Source organism: Manis javanica, chromosome 11 (genome assembly GCF_040802235.1).
Source record: "Manis javanica isolate MJ-LG chromosome 11, MJ_LKY, whole genome shotgun sequence".
Classification (NCBI taxonomy): Eukaryota; Metazoa; Chordata; class Mammalia; order Pholidota; family Manidae; genus Manis; species Manis javanica.
This window is the reverse complement of record NC_133166.1, coordinates 63,432,106-63,450,471: the sequence shown is the minus strand read 5'-3', so window position 1 is coordinate 63,450,471 and position 18,366 is coordinate 63,432,106. Positions and strand designations below refer to the sequence as shown.

Genomic DNA, 18,366 nt, shown 5'->3' with positions numbered 1-18,366 from the left:
CAGTGTCTATAACAGCTCAATAAGCGAGCTAAGTTAGGCAGGAAGATACTAAAGAAGCTAACCTTGAACCTTTGGTAACCACAAATCTAAAGCCTGCAATGGGAATAAGTACATATCTCTCAATAGTCACCCTAAATGTAAATGGACTGAATGCACCAATCAAAAGACACAGAGTAATAGAATAGATAAAAAAGCAAGATTCATCTATATGCTGCTTACAATAAACTCACCTCAAACCCAAAGACAAGCACAGACTAAAAGTCAAAGGATGGAAAAACATATTTCAGGCAAACAACAGTGAGAAGAAAGCAGGGGTTGCAGTACTAGTATCAGACAAAATAGACTTCAAAACAAAGAAAGTAACAAGACATAAAGAAGGACACTACATAATGATAAAGGGCTCAGTCCAACAAGAGGATATAACCATTCTAAATATATATGCACCCAACACATGAGCACCAGCATTTGTGAAACAAGTACTAACAGAACTAAAGAGGGAAATAGACTGCAATGCATTCATCTTAGGAAACTTCAACACACCACTCACCCCAAAGGATAGATCCACCGGGCAGAAAATAAGTAAGGACACACAGGCATTGAACAACACACTAGAACAGAGATGGACCTAACAGACATCTATAGAACTCTACATCCAAAACCAACAGGATATACATTCTTCTCAAGTGCACATGGAACATTCTCCGGAATAGACCACATGCTAACTCACAAAAAGAGCCTCAGTAAATTCCAAAATATTGAAATTCTACCAACCAATTTTTCAGACCACAAAGGTATAAAACTAGAAATAAATTCTACAAAGAAAACAAAAAGGCTCACAAACACATGGAGGCTTAACAACATGCTTCTAAATAATCAATGGATCAATGAACAAATCAAAATAGAGATCAAGGAATATACAGAAACAAATAACAACAACACAAAGCCCCAACTTCTGTGGGATGCAGCGAAAGCAGTCTTAAGAGGAAAGTATATAGCAATCCAGGCACACTTGAAGAAGGAAGAACAATCCCAAATGAATAGTCTAACATCACAACTATCAAACCTGGAAAAAGAAGAACAAATGAGGCCTAAAGTCAGCAGAAGGAGGGACATAATAAAGATCAGAGAAGAAAAAAACAAAATTGAGAAGAATAAAACAATAGCAAAAATCAACGAAACCAAGAGCTGGATCTTTGAGAAAATAAACAAAATAGATGAGCCTCTAGCCAAACTTATTAAGAGAAAAAGAGATTCAACACAAATCAACATAATCAGAAATGAGAATGGAAAAATCACGACAGACCCCACAGAAATACAAAGAATTATTAAAGACTACTATGAAAACCTATATGCCAACAAGCTGGAAAACCTAGAAGAAATGGACAACTTCCAAGAAAAATACAACCTCCCAAGACTGACCAAGGAAGAAACACAAAAGATAAACAAACCAAATACGAGCAAAGAAAACTAACCAAGAACAAAACCCCAGGGCCGGACAAATTTACCAAGGAATTTTATCAGACACACAGAGAAGACATAATACCCATTCTCCTTAAAGTGTTCCAAAAAACAGAAGAGGAGGGAATACTCCCAAACTCATTCTATGAAGCCAACATCACCCTAATACCAAAACCAGGCAAAGACCCCACCAAAAAAGAAAATTACAGACCAATATCCCTGATGAATGTAGATGCAAAAATACTCAATAAAATATTAGCAAACAGAATTCAACAGTATATCAGAAGGATCATACACCATGACCAAGTGGGATTCATCCCAGGGATGCAAGGATGGTACAACATTCGAAAATCCATCAACATCATCCACCACATCAACAAAAAGAAAGACAAAAACCACATGATCATCTCCATAGATACTGAAAAAGCATTTGACAAAATTCAACATCCATTCATGATAAAAACTCTCAGCAAAATGGGAATAGAGGGCAAGTACCTCAACATAATAAAGGCCATATATGATAAACCCACTGCCAGCATTATACTGAACAGCGAGAAGCTGGAAGCATTTCCTCTGAGATGGGGAACCAGACAGGGATGCCCACTCTCCCCACTGTTATTTAACATAGTACTGGAGGTCCTAGCCACAGCAATCAGACAAAACAAAGAAATACAAGGAATCCAGATAGGTAAAGAAGAAGTTAAACTGTCACTATTTGCAGATGATATGATACTGTACATAAAAAACCCTAAAGACTCCACTCCAAAACTACTAGAACTGATATCAGAATACAGCAAAGTTGCACGATACAAAATTAACACACAAAAGAAAAGGGGTTTACTCCTTAACAGGATAAAACTATTGGTAAATCAAAGATCAATGCATGCTTTAAATATCCTTAATGTTGATCACTTAAAGGGTGTCAGATGATCAGCTATGGAGGTACTCTTTTCTGATAATATTCCTTTCTCTTAATTAAAGAAAAAAAAAAAAAAGCAGTTACTGTGTGCTGACCTCCAATGAGTTCTGCACAGTGGTATAGAGGGCATGTCAAAGTGTGGGCAAAGGGTCTGTTTGTTTCTACGCAGAAGATCAAGGCCTAGCTTGGATACCCAGAAAATGAACTAAGATACGATATGAGGAGGAGCTTCCGGCATCAGCACTCTCTGGAGGACTTATGCCGGGGGATGATCATCAAAAAGCCTCTACAGGGATCCGGACGATGCTGCAGTTGTGGCTGCATCCAGCCCACCGTCTCCTGGACTTGCCATAAGAAGGAGGAGGGAGATGTCTAGGCTGGCATGTGCATACAGTGAGACAACGAATTTGACCGGATCTGTACTGTTGGAACTCAACCAGGAGTTGGGAGGGGTGCAAGTTGTAGCACTCCAAAATCTCATGACTATAGACTATCTATGGTTAAAAGAACATATGGGATGTGAACAGATCCCAGAAATGGGCTGCTTTAATTTGTCTGATGGTTCAAGTACAGTTGGACAATATCCATCATATCATAGATAAATTTTCACAAATGCCTAGGGTGCCTAAATGGTTTTCTTGGCTTCACTGGAGATGGATGGTAATTATAGATTTGCTTTGTTTATGTCACCATATTCCTATTATGTTAATATGTGTGTGCAAATTAGTTAGTAGTTTAAAACCTATACATACTTAAGGTACTATACAAGAAGATATGTCAAAGAAATAATCAATCCTCCCATGTTTCCTTCATATGCTACATCTATAGCTTTTCTTCTTCCTTCCTAAATACAACCCTTAAATAGAATTCGTGCCTCATATCGAATTTACCGAGTATCATAATTCCTCCAGGTGGTAAAGATACCTCGAGACAAGTGCTGGGCATAGAAGCCACAGGGCATAAATCTGCAAAGAAGTAAAAAGCTAACCTTTGCAAACAATATGGCTTCTCTCTCACTTACCAACTTTACATTTCCCTGTATGGCCCCGGAAGATGACTGGTTAGCCAGACACGGGTAAGATTCCTCAAGGGAGGAACAACCTAAGACAGGCACAGTCGCAGGGGGGCCATCAGGTGAGAAATTGGGGAACAGTGGTGAAGCTTAGAACCTCATCCTCCTCCCCCCGTGTTGAGAGAAAGCTTCTGCATCCATGGATGTTTTATTGCCCTTGTCTAGCTCGGATTAGCACATAGTGTACAGGCACACACCTGATCATCTACAATTGCTCTCTTACAACACTAAACTATGTTTTCTACCTTTATCTTGCATCTACCTACCACTTAAGCAGTTTATTAAAAATAAAAATAATAGGGGGGCGGAGCCAAGATGGCGGCGTGAGTAGAGCAGTGGAAATCTCCTCCCAAAAACACATAGAGCTATGAAAATATAATAAAGAAAAATCTTCCTAAAATAGAGACCACAGGACACAGGACAACATCCAGACCACATCCACACCTGCAAGAACCCAGCGCCTTGTGAAGGGGGTAAGATACAAGCCCCGGCCCGGCGGGACCCGAGCGCCCCTCCCCCCGGCTCCCGGCGGGTGGAGAGAAACCGGAGCGGTTTTTTTTTTGGCGAGCGCTTTTTGGAAGCCTTAGAGGGACGGGCCCCCGTTGCTGGGGAGGCAGGGTGGCGGGACCGGTGAGGAGGTGCCTGGGAACGGCGCCGGAGGACAAAGAATATCCCGCGTTTCTCCCTGCGAGACCTGGGGGCGGGTGCCTGAGACCGGTGCCTGAGGACGGAGGAGGTCGCGCGTTTTTCCCCTTTTTTTTTTTTCTCTTTTGGGCGAGCGCTTTTTGGAAGCCTTGAAGGGACGGGGACCCCAGTGCTAGGGAGGCACGGTGGCGGGACTGGTGAGCGGGTGGCTGGGACCGGCGCCTGAGGACAAAGAATATCCCCCGTTTTTCCCTGCGGGACCGGTGGGCGGGTGCCTGAGACCGGCACTTGAGGACAGAGGAAATCGCGCGTTTTTCCCCTTTTTTTTTTCTCTTTTCTGCGAGTGCTTTTTGGAAGCCTAAAAGGGACAGGGACCCCGGTGCTAGGGAGGCAGGGCGGCGGGACTGGTGAGCGGGTGCCTGGGACCGGCACCTGAGGACAAAGAATATCCCGCATTTTTCCCTGTGGGACCGGTGGGTGGGTGCCTGAGACCAGCACCTGAGGACGGAAGAAATCGCGCGTTTTTCCCCTTTTTTTTCTCTCTTTTTGCATAGTGCTTTTTGGAAGCCTTGAAGGGACAGGGACCCCGGTGCTAGGGAGGCAGGGCGGCGGGACTGGTGAGCGGGTGCGTGGGACCAGTGCCAGAGGACAAAGAATATTGAGCGTTCCTTCCCTGCGGGACCGGTGGGTGGGTGCTTTTTGGAAGCCTTGAAAGGACAGGGACCCTGGTGCTAGGGAGACAGGGCAGCAGGACCAGTGAGCGGGTGCCTGGGACCGGCACCTGAGGACAAAAAAAAAAAAAAAAAAAAAAAATCGCTTGTTTTTTCCTTTTTTTTTCCTTTTTTTTTTTTTTCTCTTTCTTTCTGTTCCCTCTCTCATTGTTGCTGTTGTTGTTTTGGTTTGGAGAGTGCTTTTTGGAAATCTTAAAGGGGCAGGACAGGTCACTTAGACCAGAAGCAGGGAATCTGGGGATCTCTGGGCACTCTAACCCCCTGGGCAGCAGGGAGCACAGAGGCCCCTTACGGAGATAAATAGTCTCCTGGCTGCTCCCCCTCCAACGGGGCTCCACCATTTTGGAGGAACAGCCCCAGCCAGGCCAAGCCCACAGCAACAGCGGAGATAAACCCCAAAGCAACTGGGCAGGAAGCAGAAGCCCTGTCTGCGCACAGCTGCCCAGCGCAAGCCACTAGAGGTCGCTATTCTCCCAGGAAAAGGCTACAAACCAACAAGAAGGGAAGCTCTTCCAGCCGTCACTTGTACCAGCTCTGCAAACTCTCTCTATCACCATGAAAAGGCAAAACTACAGGCAGACAAAGATCACAGAGACAACACCTGAGAAGGAGACAGACCTAACTAGTCCTCCTGAAAAAGAATTCAAAATAAAAATCATGAACATGCTGACAGAGATGCAGAAAAAAATGCAAGAGCAATGGGATGAGATGCAGAGAAAAATGCAAGAGCAGTGGGATGAGATGCAGAGAAAAATGCAAGAGCAGTGGGATGAAGTCCGGAAGGAGATCACAGATGTCAGGAAAGAGATCACAGAAGTGAAACAATCCCTGGAAGGATTTATAAGCAGAATGGATAAGATGCAAGAGGCCATTGAAGGAATAGAAGCCAGAGAACAGGAACGTATAGAAGCTGACAGAGAGAGAGATAAAAGGATCTCCAGGAATGAAACAACACTAAGAGAAATATGTGACCAATACAAAAGGAAAAACATTCGTATTATAGGGATACCAGAAGAGGAAGAAAGAGGAAAAGGGATAGAAAGTGTCTTTGAAGAAATAATTGCTGAAAACTTCCCCAAACTGGGGGAGGAAATAATTGAACAGACCATGGAATTATACAGAACCCCCAACAGAAAGGATCCAAGGAGGACAACACCAAGACACATAATAATTAAAATGGCAAGGATCAAGGACAAGGAAAGAGTTTTAAAGGCAGCTAGAGAGAAAAAGGTCACCTATAAAGGAAAACCAATCAGGCTAACATCAGACTTCTCAACAGAAACCCTACAGGCCAGAAGAGAATGGCATGATATACTTAATGCAATGAAACAGAAGGGCCTTGAACCAAGGATACTGTATCCAGCACGACTATCATTTAAATATGATGGTGGGATCAAACAATTCCCAGACAAGCAAAAGCTGAGGGAATTTGCTTCCCACAAACCACCTCTACAGGGCATCCTACAGGGACTGCTCTAGATGGGAGCACCCCTAAAAAGAGCACAGAACAAAACACACAACATATGAAGAATGGAGGAGGAGGAATAAGAAGGGAGAGAAGAAAAGAATCTCCAGACAGTGTATATAACAGCTCAATAAGCGAGCTAAGTTAGGCAGTAAGATACTAAAGAAGCTAACCTTGAACCTTTGGTAACCACGAATCTAAAGCCTGCAATGGCAATAAGTACATATCTTTCAATAGTCACCCTAAATGTAAATGGACTTAATGCACCAATCAAAAGACATAGAGTAATAGAATGGATAAAAAAGCAAGACCCATCTATATGCTGCTTACAAGAAACTCACCTTAAACCCAAAGATAAGCATAGACTAAAAGTCAAGGGATGGAAAAACATATTTCAGGCAAACAACAGTGAGAAGAAAGCAGGGGTTGCAGTACTAATATCAGACAAAATAGACTTCAAAACAAAGAAAGTAACAAGAGATAAAGAAGGCCACTACATAATGATAAAGGGCTTAGTCCAACAAGAGGATATAACCATTCTAAATATATATGCACCCAATACAGGAGCACCAGCATATGTGAAGCAAATACTAACAGAACTAAAGAGGGAAATAGACTGCAATGCATTCATTGTAGGAGACTTCAACACACCACTCACCCCAAAGGATAGATCCACCGGGCAGAAAATAAGTAAAGACACACAGGCACTGAACAACACACTAGAACAGATGGACCTAATAGACATCTATAGAACTTTACATCCAAAAGCAACAGGATATACATTCTTCTCAAGTGCACATGGAACATTCTCCAGAATAGACCACATACTAGCTCACAAAAAGAGCCTCAGTAAATTCCACAATATTGAAATTCTACCAACCAATTTTTCAGACCACAAAGGTATGAAAGTAGAAATAAATTCTACAAAGAAAACAAAAAGGCTCACAAACACATGGAGGCTTAACAACATGCTACTAAATAATCAATGGATCAATGAACAAATCAAAATAGAGATCAAGGAATATATAGAAACAAATGACAACAACAACACTAAGCCCCAACTTCTGTGGGATGCAGCGAAAGCAGTCTTAAGAGGAAAGTATATAGCAATCCAGGCACACTTGAAGAAGGAAGAACAATCCCAAATGAATAGTCTAACATCACAATTATTAAAACTGGAAAAAGAAGAACAAATGAGGCCTAAAGTCAGCAGAAGGAGGGACATAATAAAGATCAGAGAAGAAATAAACAAAATTGAGAAGAATAAAACAATAGCAAAAATCAACGAAACCAAGAGCTGGTTCTTTGAGAAAATAAACAAAATAGATAAGCCTCTAGCCCAACTTATTAAGAGAAAAAGAGAATCAACACAAATCAACATAATCAGAAATGAGAATGGAAAAATCACGACAGACTCCACAGAAATACAAAGAATTATTAAAGACTACTATGAAAACCTATATGCCAACAAGCTGGAAAACCTAGAAGAAATGGACAACTTCCTAGAAAAATACAACCTCCCAAGACTGACCAAGGAAGAAACACAAAAGTTAAACAAACCAATTACAAGCAAAGAAATTGAAACAGTAATCAAAAAACTACCCAAGAACAAAACCCCGGGGCCGGACGGATTTACCTCGGAATTTTATCAGACACACAGAGAAGACATAATACCCATTCTCCTTAAAGTGTTCCACAAAATAGAAGAAGAGGGAATACTCCCAAACTCATTCTATGAAGCCAACATCACCCTAATACCAAAACCAGGAAAAGACCCCACCAAAAAAGAAAATTACAGACCAATATCCCTGATGAATGTAGATGCAAAAATACTCAATAAAATATTAGCAAACAGAATTCAACAGTATATCAAAAGGATCATACACCATGACCAAGTGGGGTTCATCCCAGGGATGCAAGGATGGTACAACATTCGAAAATCCATCAACATCATCCACCACATCAACAAAAAGAAAGACAAAAACCACATGATCATCTCCATAGATGCTGAAAAAGCATTTGACAAAATTCAACATCCATTCATGATAAAAACTCTCAGCAAAATGGGAATAGAGGGCAAGTACCTCAACATAATAAAGGCCATATATGATAAACCCACAGCCAGCATTATACTGAACAGCGAGAAGCTGAAAGCATTTCCACTGAGATCGGGAACCAGACAGGGATGCCCACTCTCCCCACTGTTATTCAACATAGTACTGGAGGTCCTAGCCACGGCAATCAGACAAAACAAAGAAATACAAGGAATCCAGATTGGTAAAGAAGAAGTTAAACTGTCACTATTTGCAGATGATATGATACTGTACATAAAAAACCCTAAAGACTCCACTCCAAAACTACTAGAACTGATATCGGAATACAGCAAAGTTGCAGGATACAAAATCAACACACAGAAATCTGTAGCTTTCCTATACACTAACAACGAATCAATAGAAAGAGAAATCAGGAAAACAATTCCATTCACCATTGCATCAAAAAGAATAAAATACCTAGGAATAAACCTAACCAAGGAAGTGAAAGACTTATACTCTGAAAACTACAAGTCACTCTTAAGAGAAATTAAAGGGGACACTAATAAATGGAAACTCATCCCATGCTCATGGCTAGGAAGAATTAATATTGTCAAAATGGCCATCCTGCCGAAAGCAATATACAAATTTGATGCAATCCCTCTCAAATTACCAGCAACATTCTTCAATGAATTGGAACAAATAATTCAAAAATTCATATGGAAACACCAAAGACCCCGAATAGCCAAAGCAATCCTGAAAAAGAAGAATAAAGTAGGGGGGATCTCACTCCCCAACTTCAAGCTCTACTACAAAGCCATAGTAATCAAGACAATTTGGTACTGGCACAAGAACAGAGCCACAGACCAGTGGAACAGATTAGAGACCCCAGAAATTAACCCAAACATATATGGTCAATTAATATTTGATAAAGGAGCCATGGACATACAATGGCAAAATGACAGTCTCTTCAACAGATGGTGCTGGCAAAACTGGACAGCTACATGTAGGAGAATGAAACTGGACCATTGTCTAACCCCATATACAAAGGTAAACTCAAAATGGATCAAAGACCTGAATGTAAGTCACGAAACCATTAAACTCTTGGAAAAAAACATAGGCAAAAACCTCTTAGACATAAACATGAGTGATCTCTTCTTGAACATATCTCCCCGGGCAAGGAAAACAACAGCAAAAATGAGCAAGTGGGACTACATTAAGCTGAAAAGCTTCTGTACAGCGAAAGACACCATCAATAGAACAAAAAGGAACCCTACAGTATGGGAGAATATATTTGAAAATGACAGATCTGATAAAGGCTTGACGTCCAGAATATATAAAGAGCTCACACGCCTCAACAAACAAAAAACAAATAACCCAATTAAAAAATGGGCAGAGGAACTGAACAGACAGTTCTCCAAAAAAGAAATACAGATGGCCAAGAGACACATGAAAAGATGCTCCACATCGCTAATTATCAGAGAAATGCAAATTAAAACTACAATGAGGTATCACCTCACACCAGTAAGGATAGCTGCCATCCAAAAGACAAACAACAACAAATGTTGGCGAGGCTGTGGAGAAAGGGGAACCCTCCTACACTGCTGGTGGGAATGTAAATTAGTTCAACCATTGTGGAAAGCAGTATGGAGGTGCATCAAAATGCTCAAAACAGACCTACCATTTGACCCAGGAATTCCACTCCTAGGAATTTACCCTAAGAACGCAGCAATCAAGTTTGAGAAAGACAGATGCACTCCTATGTTTATTGCAGCACTATTTACAATAGCCAAGAATTGGAAGCAACCTAAATGTCCATCTGTAGATGAATGGATAAAGAAGATGTGGTACATATACACAATGGAATACTACTCAGCCATAAGAAGTGGAAAAATCCAACCATTTGCAGCAACATGGATGGAGCTGGAGAGTATTATGCTCAGTGAAATAAGCCAAGCGGAGAAAGAGAAATACCAAATGATTTCACTCATCTGAGGAGTATAGGAACAAAGGAAAAACTGAAGGAACAAAACAGCAGCAGAATTACAGAACCCAAAAATGGACTAACAGGTACCAAAGGGAAAGGAACTGGGGAGGATGGGTGGGCAGGGAGGGATAAGGGGGGGGAAGAAGAAGGGGGGTATTAAGATTAGCATGCATGGGGGGGAGGGAGAAAGGGGAGGGTGGGCTGCCCAACCCAGAGAGGACAAGTAGTGACTCTACCACATTTTGCTAAGCTGATGGACAGTAACCGTAATGGGGTTGTTAGGGGGGACCTGATATAGGGGAGAGCATAGTAAACATAGTATTCTTCATGTAAGGGTAGATTAAAAATTTAAAAAAAAAAAAAAAAAGAAAGAAAGAAAGAAAGAAAGAAAGAAAGAAAGAAAGAAAGAAAAAAAGAAAGAAAGAAAGAAAGAAAGAAAGAAAGAAAGAAAGAAAGAAAGAAAGAAAGAAAGAAAGAAAGAAAGAAAGAAAGAAAGAAAAGGGGATTACTCGTTAACAGGATAAAACTATTGGTAAATCAAAGATCAACGCATGCTTTAAATATCCTTAATGTTGATCACTTAAAGGGTGTCAGATGATCAGCTATGGAGGTACTCTTTTCTGATAATATTCCTTTCTCTTAATTAAAAAAAAAAAAAAAAAAAAGCAGTTACTGTGTGCTGACCTCCAATGAGTTCTGCACAGTGGTATAGAGGGCATGTCAAAGTGTGGGCAAAGGGTCTGTTTGTTTCTACGCAGAAGATCAAGGCCTAGCTTGGATACCCAGAAAATGAAATAAGATACGATATGAGGAGGAGCTTCCGGCATCAGCACTCTCTGGAGGACTCGTGCCGGGGGATGATCATCAAAAAGCCTCCCCAGGGATCCGGACGATGCTGCGGTTGTGGCTGCATCCAGCCCACCGTCTCCTGGACTTGCCATAAGAAGGAGGAGGGAGATGTCTAGGCTGGCATGTGCATACAGTGAGACAACGAATTTGACTGGATCTGTACTGTTGGAACTCAACCAGGAGTTGGGAGGGGTGCAAGTTGTAGCACCCCAAAATCTCATGACTATAGACTATCTATGGTTAAAAGAACATATGGGATGTGAACAGATCCCAGAAATGGGCTGCTTTAATTTGTCTGATGGTTCAAGTACAGTTGGAAAATATCCATCATATTATAGATAAATTTTCACAAATGCCTAGGGTGCCTAAATGGTTTTCTTGGCTTCACTGGAGATGGCTGGTAATTATAGATTTGCTTTGTTTATGTCACCGTATTCCTATTATGTTAATATGTGTGTGCAAATTAGTTAGTAGTTTAAAACCTATACATACTTAAGGTACTATACAAGAAGATATGTCAAAGAAATAATCAATCCTCCCAAGTTTCCTTCATATGATACATCTATAGCTTTTCTTCTTCCTTCCTAATTACAAACCTTAAATAGAATTCGTGCCTCATATCGAATTTACCGAGTATCATAATTCCTCCAGGTGGTAAAGATACCTCGAGACAAATGCTGGGCATAGAAGCCACAGGGCATAAATCTGCAAAGAAGTAAAAAGCTAACCTTTGCAAACAATATGGCTTCTCTCTCACTTACCAACTTTACATTTCCCTGTATGGCCCCGGAAGATGACTGGTTAGCCAGAGACGGGTAAGATTCCTCAAGGGAGGAACAACCTAAGACAGGCACAGTCGCAGGGGGGCCATCAGGTGAGAATTTGGGGATCAACAGAGGTGAGGCTCAGAACCTCACCCCCCCTGCTTTGAGAGAAATCTTCTGCATCCGTGGATGTCTTGCTGCCCTTGTCTAGCCTGGATTAATACTTAGTCCATAGGCACACACCTGATCATCTGATCATCTACATTTGCCTTCTTACAGCACTAAACTATGTTTTCTACCTTTATCTTGCATCTACCTACCACTTCAGCATTTTATTAAAAATAAAAATAATAATAATAATAGGAGAAATGTGGGATCAACATATAAATCAAGTACAAAGATCAAATGAATATTCATATTTGACCTGATGGTTTATAGGTCATATTGCATGATCAAAACCGAAAGTTTCTGTGATGAATGCCCTTGTACTGTTCACCATGTAAGAATTTATTCACTCTGTAAGAATTCGTTCACCATGTAAGAACTTGTTCGTTATGCTTCAGAAGATTGGAGACTGACGAGAATTAGGCTTGAGATGGATTAATGATTGTACATTGAGCATTGACCCCCCTATACTGAATTTTATTGTTGTTAACAACCATTTGATCAATAAATATGAGAGATGCCCTCTCAAAAAAAAAAAAAAAAAAAAAAAAAAGTAAACTTTTGAGGATGTCCTGTCCTGAGAAATAAAAAACAAATTTAAAAAACCACTAATATTAAAAACATGCTTAATATAATTTAATCTTATTTATTATTTATGTGGTACTCTGATATTCAATTACCATTTTATTACATGTACAGAAACTATGGCTAAAATTTTCAACTAATAAAGTTAGGCATATGTACAAAAAAAAAAAAAATAAAATAAAAATAAAAATAAAAATAAAAATAATAATAAAGGGAGAAATGTGGGATCCACATATAAATCAAGTATAAAAATCAAATGAATATTCATATTTGACCTGATTGTTTATAGTTCATAATGTGTGATCAAAACCAAAAGTTTCTGTGATGAATGCCCTTGTACTGTTCACCATGTAAGAACTTATTCACTATGTAAGAATTCGTTCACCATGTAAGAACTTGTTCGTTATGCTTCAGAAGATTGGAGACTGAAGAGAACTAGGCTTGAGATGGATTAATGACTGTGCATTGAGCATTGACACCCCTATACAGAATTTTATTGTTGTTAACAACCATTTGATCAATAAATATGAGAGATGCCCTCTCAAAAAGAAAAGAAAAAAAAATTAGGGAAGGGGGAAAGAGAACCTTCTTGGTGAGTATCCACATACCTTTTGCACCATTACAGCACTTGCCACAGTATACTAATTAGTTAAGTTTTTGCAAGTCTGTCTCTTCTACTGGTCGTCATTTTCTGGCAGTTTTGCATCTCTGCTCAGTTTTTCCAGCATCTAAAACCATGTCTAGAACACATTTCATATAAACATAAATGTTCACTGAATGAATGGATGTCTCTACCATTCCCAATCCCCGCGGTGCAAACACTGTTCAGGGACCAAATTTTGAGTTATTATAAGGTGACAAGCTCTGATTATTTTACTTCTTGAATTGGAGTTTCAAGGAGGAAAGAAAATAGCTAGGTGCTTCCACAAATTGAGTTTTCTATATTCACCCTGAACACCCTCCCATACAAACACAACCACAGAGCACCATTAGTCTGCCCACCCCTGCCTTTAGAAACCTGTGCCAAACCTTACCCCTTTAACTCCCAGCCAAGACTAAAGGGACAGTGCTCCTGACTCTGGACACTCTGACCTCACCCCTGTAACTCACAGACCCAATCCTCCCACAGCAGTTTTACACGCTGAAGCATAGAAAGATGGAGAGCCCCAAAACCCTCATCCAAGGACACAAATCACAATCAGACCATCCAAGGGGGACAGTCACTGCCACCATGTTAAACTGAGTTTCCCTGAGGAGGATTAACCAAAAGGATTCTTCTACTAATCAAATGTTCCATATAATATAACCTGGATCAAAACAAGAATTTAACCACAAAGCCTACAAACTTTATCTCCTTGAAACACATCAAACCTGCCCCTGTGGAATGCTGGAATCATCTGGCTAGATGTCAAGCACTGAGTCACTGGAAAAATATTTTAATCCACTCCACTGTCAGGATGAGATGCATTTTCTGTTCCTGGAATTATTTGTTCCTAAAATTTGCCTGAATAACCTTTCCTTGATGCTTCAGACTATCACCAATCTATTTAATCCAATGTTTTGAGTCATAATCTCTTGTCTTACTAACCTTCTTAGAAAAGCCTGCACAGCTGAATTCCCAGGGCCATCACTACACTGGAACTTAACCCAACTGTGCCAGAAAACAAAGAACCCAAACATTAGCAAAAGCAGGAACATCTTCATTGCTTTACCTGATAAGAGTCCTTTATAATTAAAGTTATATTACAGCTGGCCACCCCTAAAAATGATTTACACACACACACACAAAAAAAAATCTGTGCCCCTTTGACTGTGGGAATTATACTATAATTAGTACAATGTGTATAATTAAGTAATAACTGAACTTTATTGAGAACTAACAACATGCTAGGATCTGTTTTAAGTACTTCATGTTAACATTTAATCTTTCTAATAGTGCCATGTGACAAGCTATTATTACCCTCATGCAACAGGAAGGCTAAGTAACTTGCCCAATGTCACACAGCTAGAAAATGCCAAAGCTAGGATGTAGAGGATAGCAGTCTGGCTCTGGGGCCTGAGCTCTTAACCCCATGCTAAGCTGCCATTCCTCATTACCTTTAAAAGTAATTACCTTTCTCACTCCTCAATTAGCAGAGTCCAGCGTAACTTGACAGACCCAAGTCTATCCAGCATACACAACCAGGAGGCTTAAATCAACACAAGAGAGGAATGATGGAAACTGATTCATGCGTTACCTTGAACAGCCTTTAAACTCTGAAATTTACAAACCAGGTCCAGTCTTAAGTCCACAGAGCACTCAAATGACTCAAAAAAGAATTAAAACTGACATATTTCTATTTCAAGACATCTTCAGACAAATAAGTCAAGGACCATTTAGATTGCAACTTCTCAAATTACACCAAAACAATTATTTTAGTTTCAAAACTGTATACGTAGACATGGTTCCCACCGCCCGTAGTAAAACTCCAAATGCTTCTGAATTTCAAGTGCGTGCCCAGGGCCAAGACACCCGTGGCCACTGCCCACCTAGCCTTCCCGAGCTGGGGCGCAGTGCACCAAGGCCCGCCCTTCGCAGAGCCCAGAGCGCAAGAAATCCCAGACGGCAAGAGATCCCTGCAGTTCCCGGGAAGGGAGAGGTCCCAGCTATACCCTAGTGGAGAGTGGGCCTGGACGGGAAAGGAGGCTGCGGGCTCCTGAGAGAAAGGGAAGGAGCGGACAGGGGTAGGAGCGGGCAAGGGAGACAGGTGGGAAGCACAGTGCGGGACAGGCCGGAAGAGGAGAGAAAAGGAGTGCGACAACCAAAGCGCTCCAAAATCGAGAAGTCACCGCGAGCTGCCCCCCGAGGGCCGGGGGGCCTCCGCGCGGCCCGCGCTCCTCGACTGCCGGGGCCCGATTGCGCCGAGACCCGTTGAGGCCCGAGCCCGCACCCAGCGCCCGCCCCACCCTTCAGCGCCGCGCTTACCTCGGCCACGGCTGCCTCCCGCTCGGCCCCGCGCGCGGTCACCTGCTCATGCCACAGAGCGCGGGCCACGGCCGCCCGGGAGTGATCGCGCCGAGTCGCCGGCCGCCACCACCGGCGCCGGGTTTGAGCGAGCGAGCAGGGAGAACGGCGCCAGCGACCGGGCTCGGCGGCGTCTGACAACGAGCGCACTGCGCAGGCGGGGGCGGGCCAGGCCCGCGCCCCCTGCTGGACAGGAGGAGTAAGGGCACCGCTTCAGGTTTCTGCCAGGCAGGCGCTGAGCTCTTGGCTCCACAGCGACTCTAAGACCAGCAGCCTGGTTCGTAATTAACGAAACTGCAAACCGAAACAACGGGGCACCATGCCTCGCTTATAAAGCTGCTACAAACGGACAAAAATGTAAATGTTTTATTATAATCGGTACTGGTGAGCGTGGCACATTCCTGGATACGGGCTATGCCGGTAAACCCCCAACAATCCCTCTGTATGGAGTTTACCCTTATGGGTATTCTTAACGACATTTATCACAAATATTCATTATAGCATTGTTTCCAATAGCAAAAAACGAAACAAAATGAACTATGGAAATATTTATAATAATCAAATTATGATTAGAATGGAATAATACCATACATATATACAGAAATATCTCGAAGACATATTACTATGATATCATAGTCCAAAAAAGTGGACAAGTATGCTCCTTTTGTATGCAAAAACGGGAGAAAGAAAATACATACGTAGATATTTACATTCAGGCATATGTATAATATTTTTTTCTGGAAGGAATCGAAGAAGCAATGAACAGTTTGAAGGGGAGTAGTTCTGGAGGTAGACGTGAGGGAAAGAGACTCATTTTCATTACGTTTCTTTCTGTATTATTTACCTGATCTAGCCTGATAAGTGCACAGTAAAACCCCTGTCATAAGGCAGTAAGTGAAGTCTGAACATCCCATCCAAATGCAGACTGTTACTGAGAAGTTAAAAAAATGACCCCACTGACCCTATGCAGTTTGCAGAGACTGGCTACAGAATCCAAATTCTTTCTGGTCCCATACCTTAGCGCCGTCTGTGGAGGCTCCACAGCTTAAATACTAACGGAGATGCTTGAGTCTGCAGACCCACAGGGGCTTCCAGAAGCAACAGTGATTCCTGTCAGTTAATGTCAACTTGAGACAGATCCAGGAAGATTGGGACGAGAGTATTCTGGAATGAGAAACCCACATTCTGCTTCTCCACATCCAAAAACAGCCTGGATCTGCCCTCCAAATCCACACATACCCCCAAAATGATGGGAAATTTAGCATGTATGCACTCCATTTGAGAACTAGACAGGTATAGAGCATTTTGTTTTCTTCTTTGTCTTTCTCTGTATTATATATAATACAGAGAAAGACAAAGAAGAAAACAAATATATATATATACACACACACATATAAATTATTCATTCTTTCATTAAATGAGAACTTCCTGTGTCAAAGCCTTTGAGGTCCCTATTTTATTCACTTTTTATAATCCTGGATATGCATAGTGCCTGGCACATAGTAAGTGCTCCATGATTATTTTTTGAATGAATAAAGGGTGCCTAGACACTGGGAGGAGCTCAATAGAAAGAAGATAATTTCACACATAAGCTTAGCAAGAATAGAGAGTTAAGAGTGGCATAAGAGAATATAAACAAAATGATACAGGGTCCAAAAGAGAAAGCAATCACATCCAGTGGAAAGATGTAGGAAGATTTGATGTAAGAGTTGATGTATTTGCTGATCCTGGACAATATTTAGGATTCTGACAAATGGAGAGTTGAATAGGGCATTCCAGGCAGAGGAAAAATCAGGAGCCCAGGCACAGATGTGATAAAGAAGGAAGGAGAAAGAGCAAGATGACTTTCATGCAATGTGGCTAAAATGGTGTAGCTACATTCTAGAGGCAGAAATCATGAAGTAATTGGAGGTGAGAAAGTCTAGAAGCTGTGATATTAGAAGATACCTGATGCTAAAGTAGCTCAAGATGATGGCAAAAGAGTGGGAAAGAAAATTGTGAGCCAGGATCTGAAGTCTCTGAGAAGGTAGAAAAGTCTTGGTTGTCAGTAGTTAAAACAGGAGAGGCTGTAGACAGATGTTTCATTAGTCACTTTGAAGTTACAGGACAAAGCAAAGACCACAGAGACACACACTTACCCAGTAAGTCAGGAAGAGAGGCGTGAGGGTTAGAAAAGGCATGGTTTTCAAGGAAAGTGGCATCTTCGGGGGTAAGCAAGTTTACAATTAGGAGGAATTGCTACTGTGGAATTAAATCCCAGATCTACCACTTCTTTAACAACAGTTTTTAAGATGGAAAAAGGTATATTCTTCAAGGAAAAAGGCCCCAAGAAAGAATTCTTCTGTGATATTTTATGTTGCCTCAGCTCAAACAATACTGGAAGGCGGCCTGGTGGACTAGAAAACACCCATCAATACCAAATAAAGTATAATGAACATTCTCTCAAATGGACAGCTGATCTCACAAAACACATATAGAAAATATGCAGGAGCCAAAAAGGAAGCTGAAGTGAGAGAACTCAGTATGGAAGCTACAGCTTGGGTCTATAAGGTGAGAGCTGATACAGAGAAACACAGGTAAAGTGCGGCTGCTGAGATGGCTGGAAAAATTTGCTCCACATTAGTAACTGTAACAAACAAAAAAATCTGTCTCTCTTGTTCATAGAGTTGAAAAAGGAGGGGCCCTGCTGAGA

At 41.4% G+C, this 18,366-nt stretch overlaps 1 protein-coding gene across 5 annotated transcripts in view; it reads right to left on the bottom strand.

The window, feature by feature from the left end:
• EXT2 (exostosin glycosyltransferase 2) overlaps nucleotides 1–15,827 on the bottom strand; it is a 188,009-nt gene extending 172,182 nt beyond the window's left edge. Inside the window, exons 1-2 of one of the 5 annotated variants that reach the window (XM_036996662.2) lie at nucleotides 15,636–15,772; nucleotides 13,279–13,410 (exon numbers count right to left, since the gene is read on the bottom strand). In XM_036996662.2, coding sequence (XP_036852557.1) covers nucleotides 13,279–13,290 — 12 coding nt within the window. In that variant the 5' untranslated portion in view covers nucleotides 13,291–13,410; nucleotides 15,636–15,772. Of the gene's footprint in view, nucleotides 1–13,278; nucleotides 13,411–15,635 lie in introns of all 5 variants that reach the window. The other 4 variants (XM_036996661.2, XM_036996660.2, XM_036996658.2 and 1 more) reach the window with 4 other exon arrangements.
• Between the last annotated feature and the right edge of the window lie 2,539 nt (nucleotides 15,828–18,366).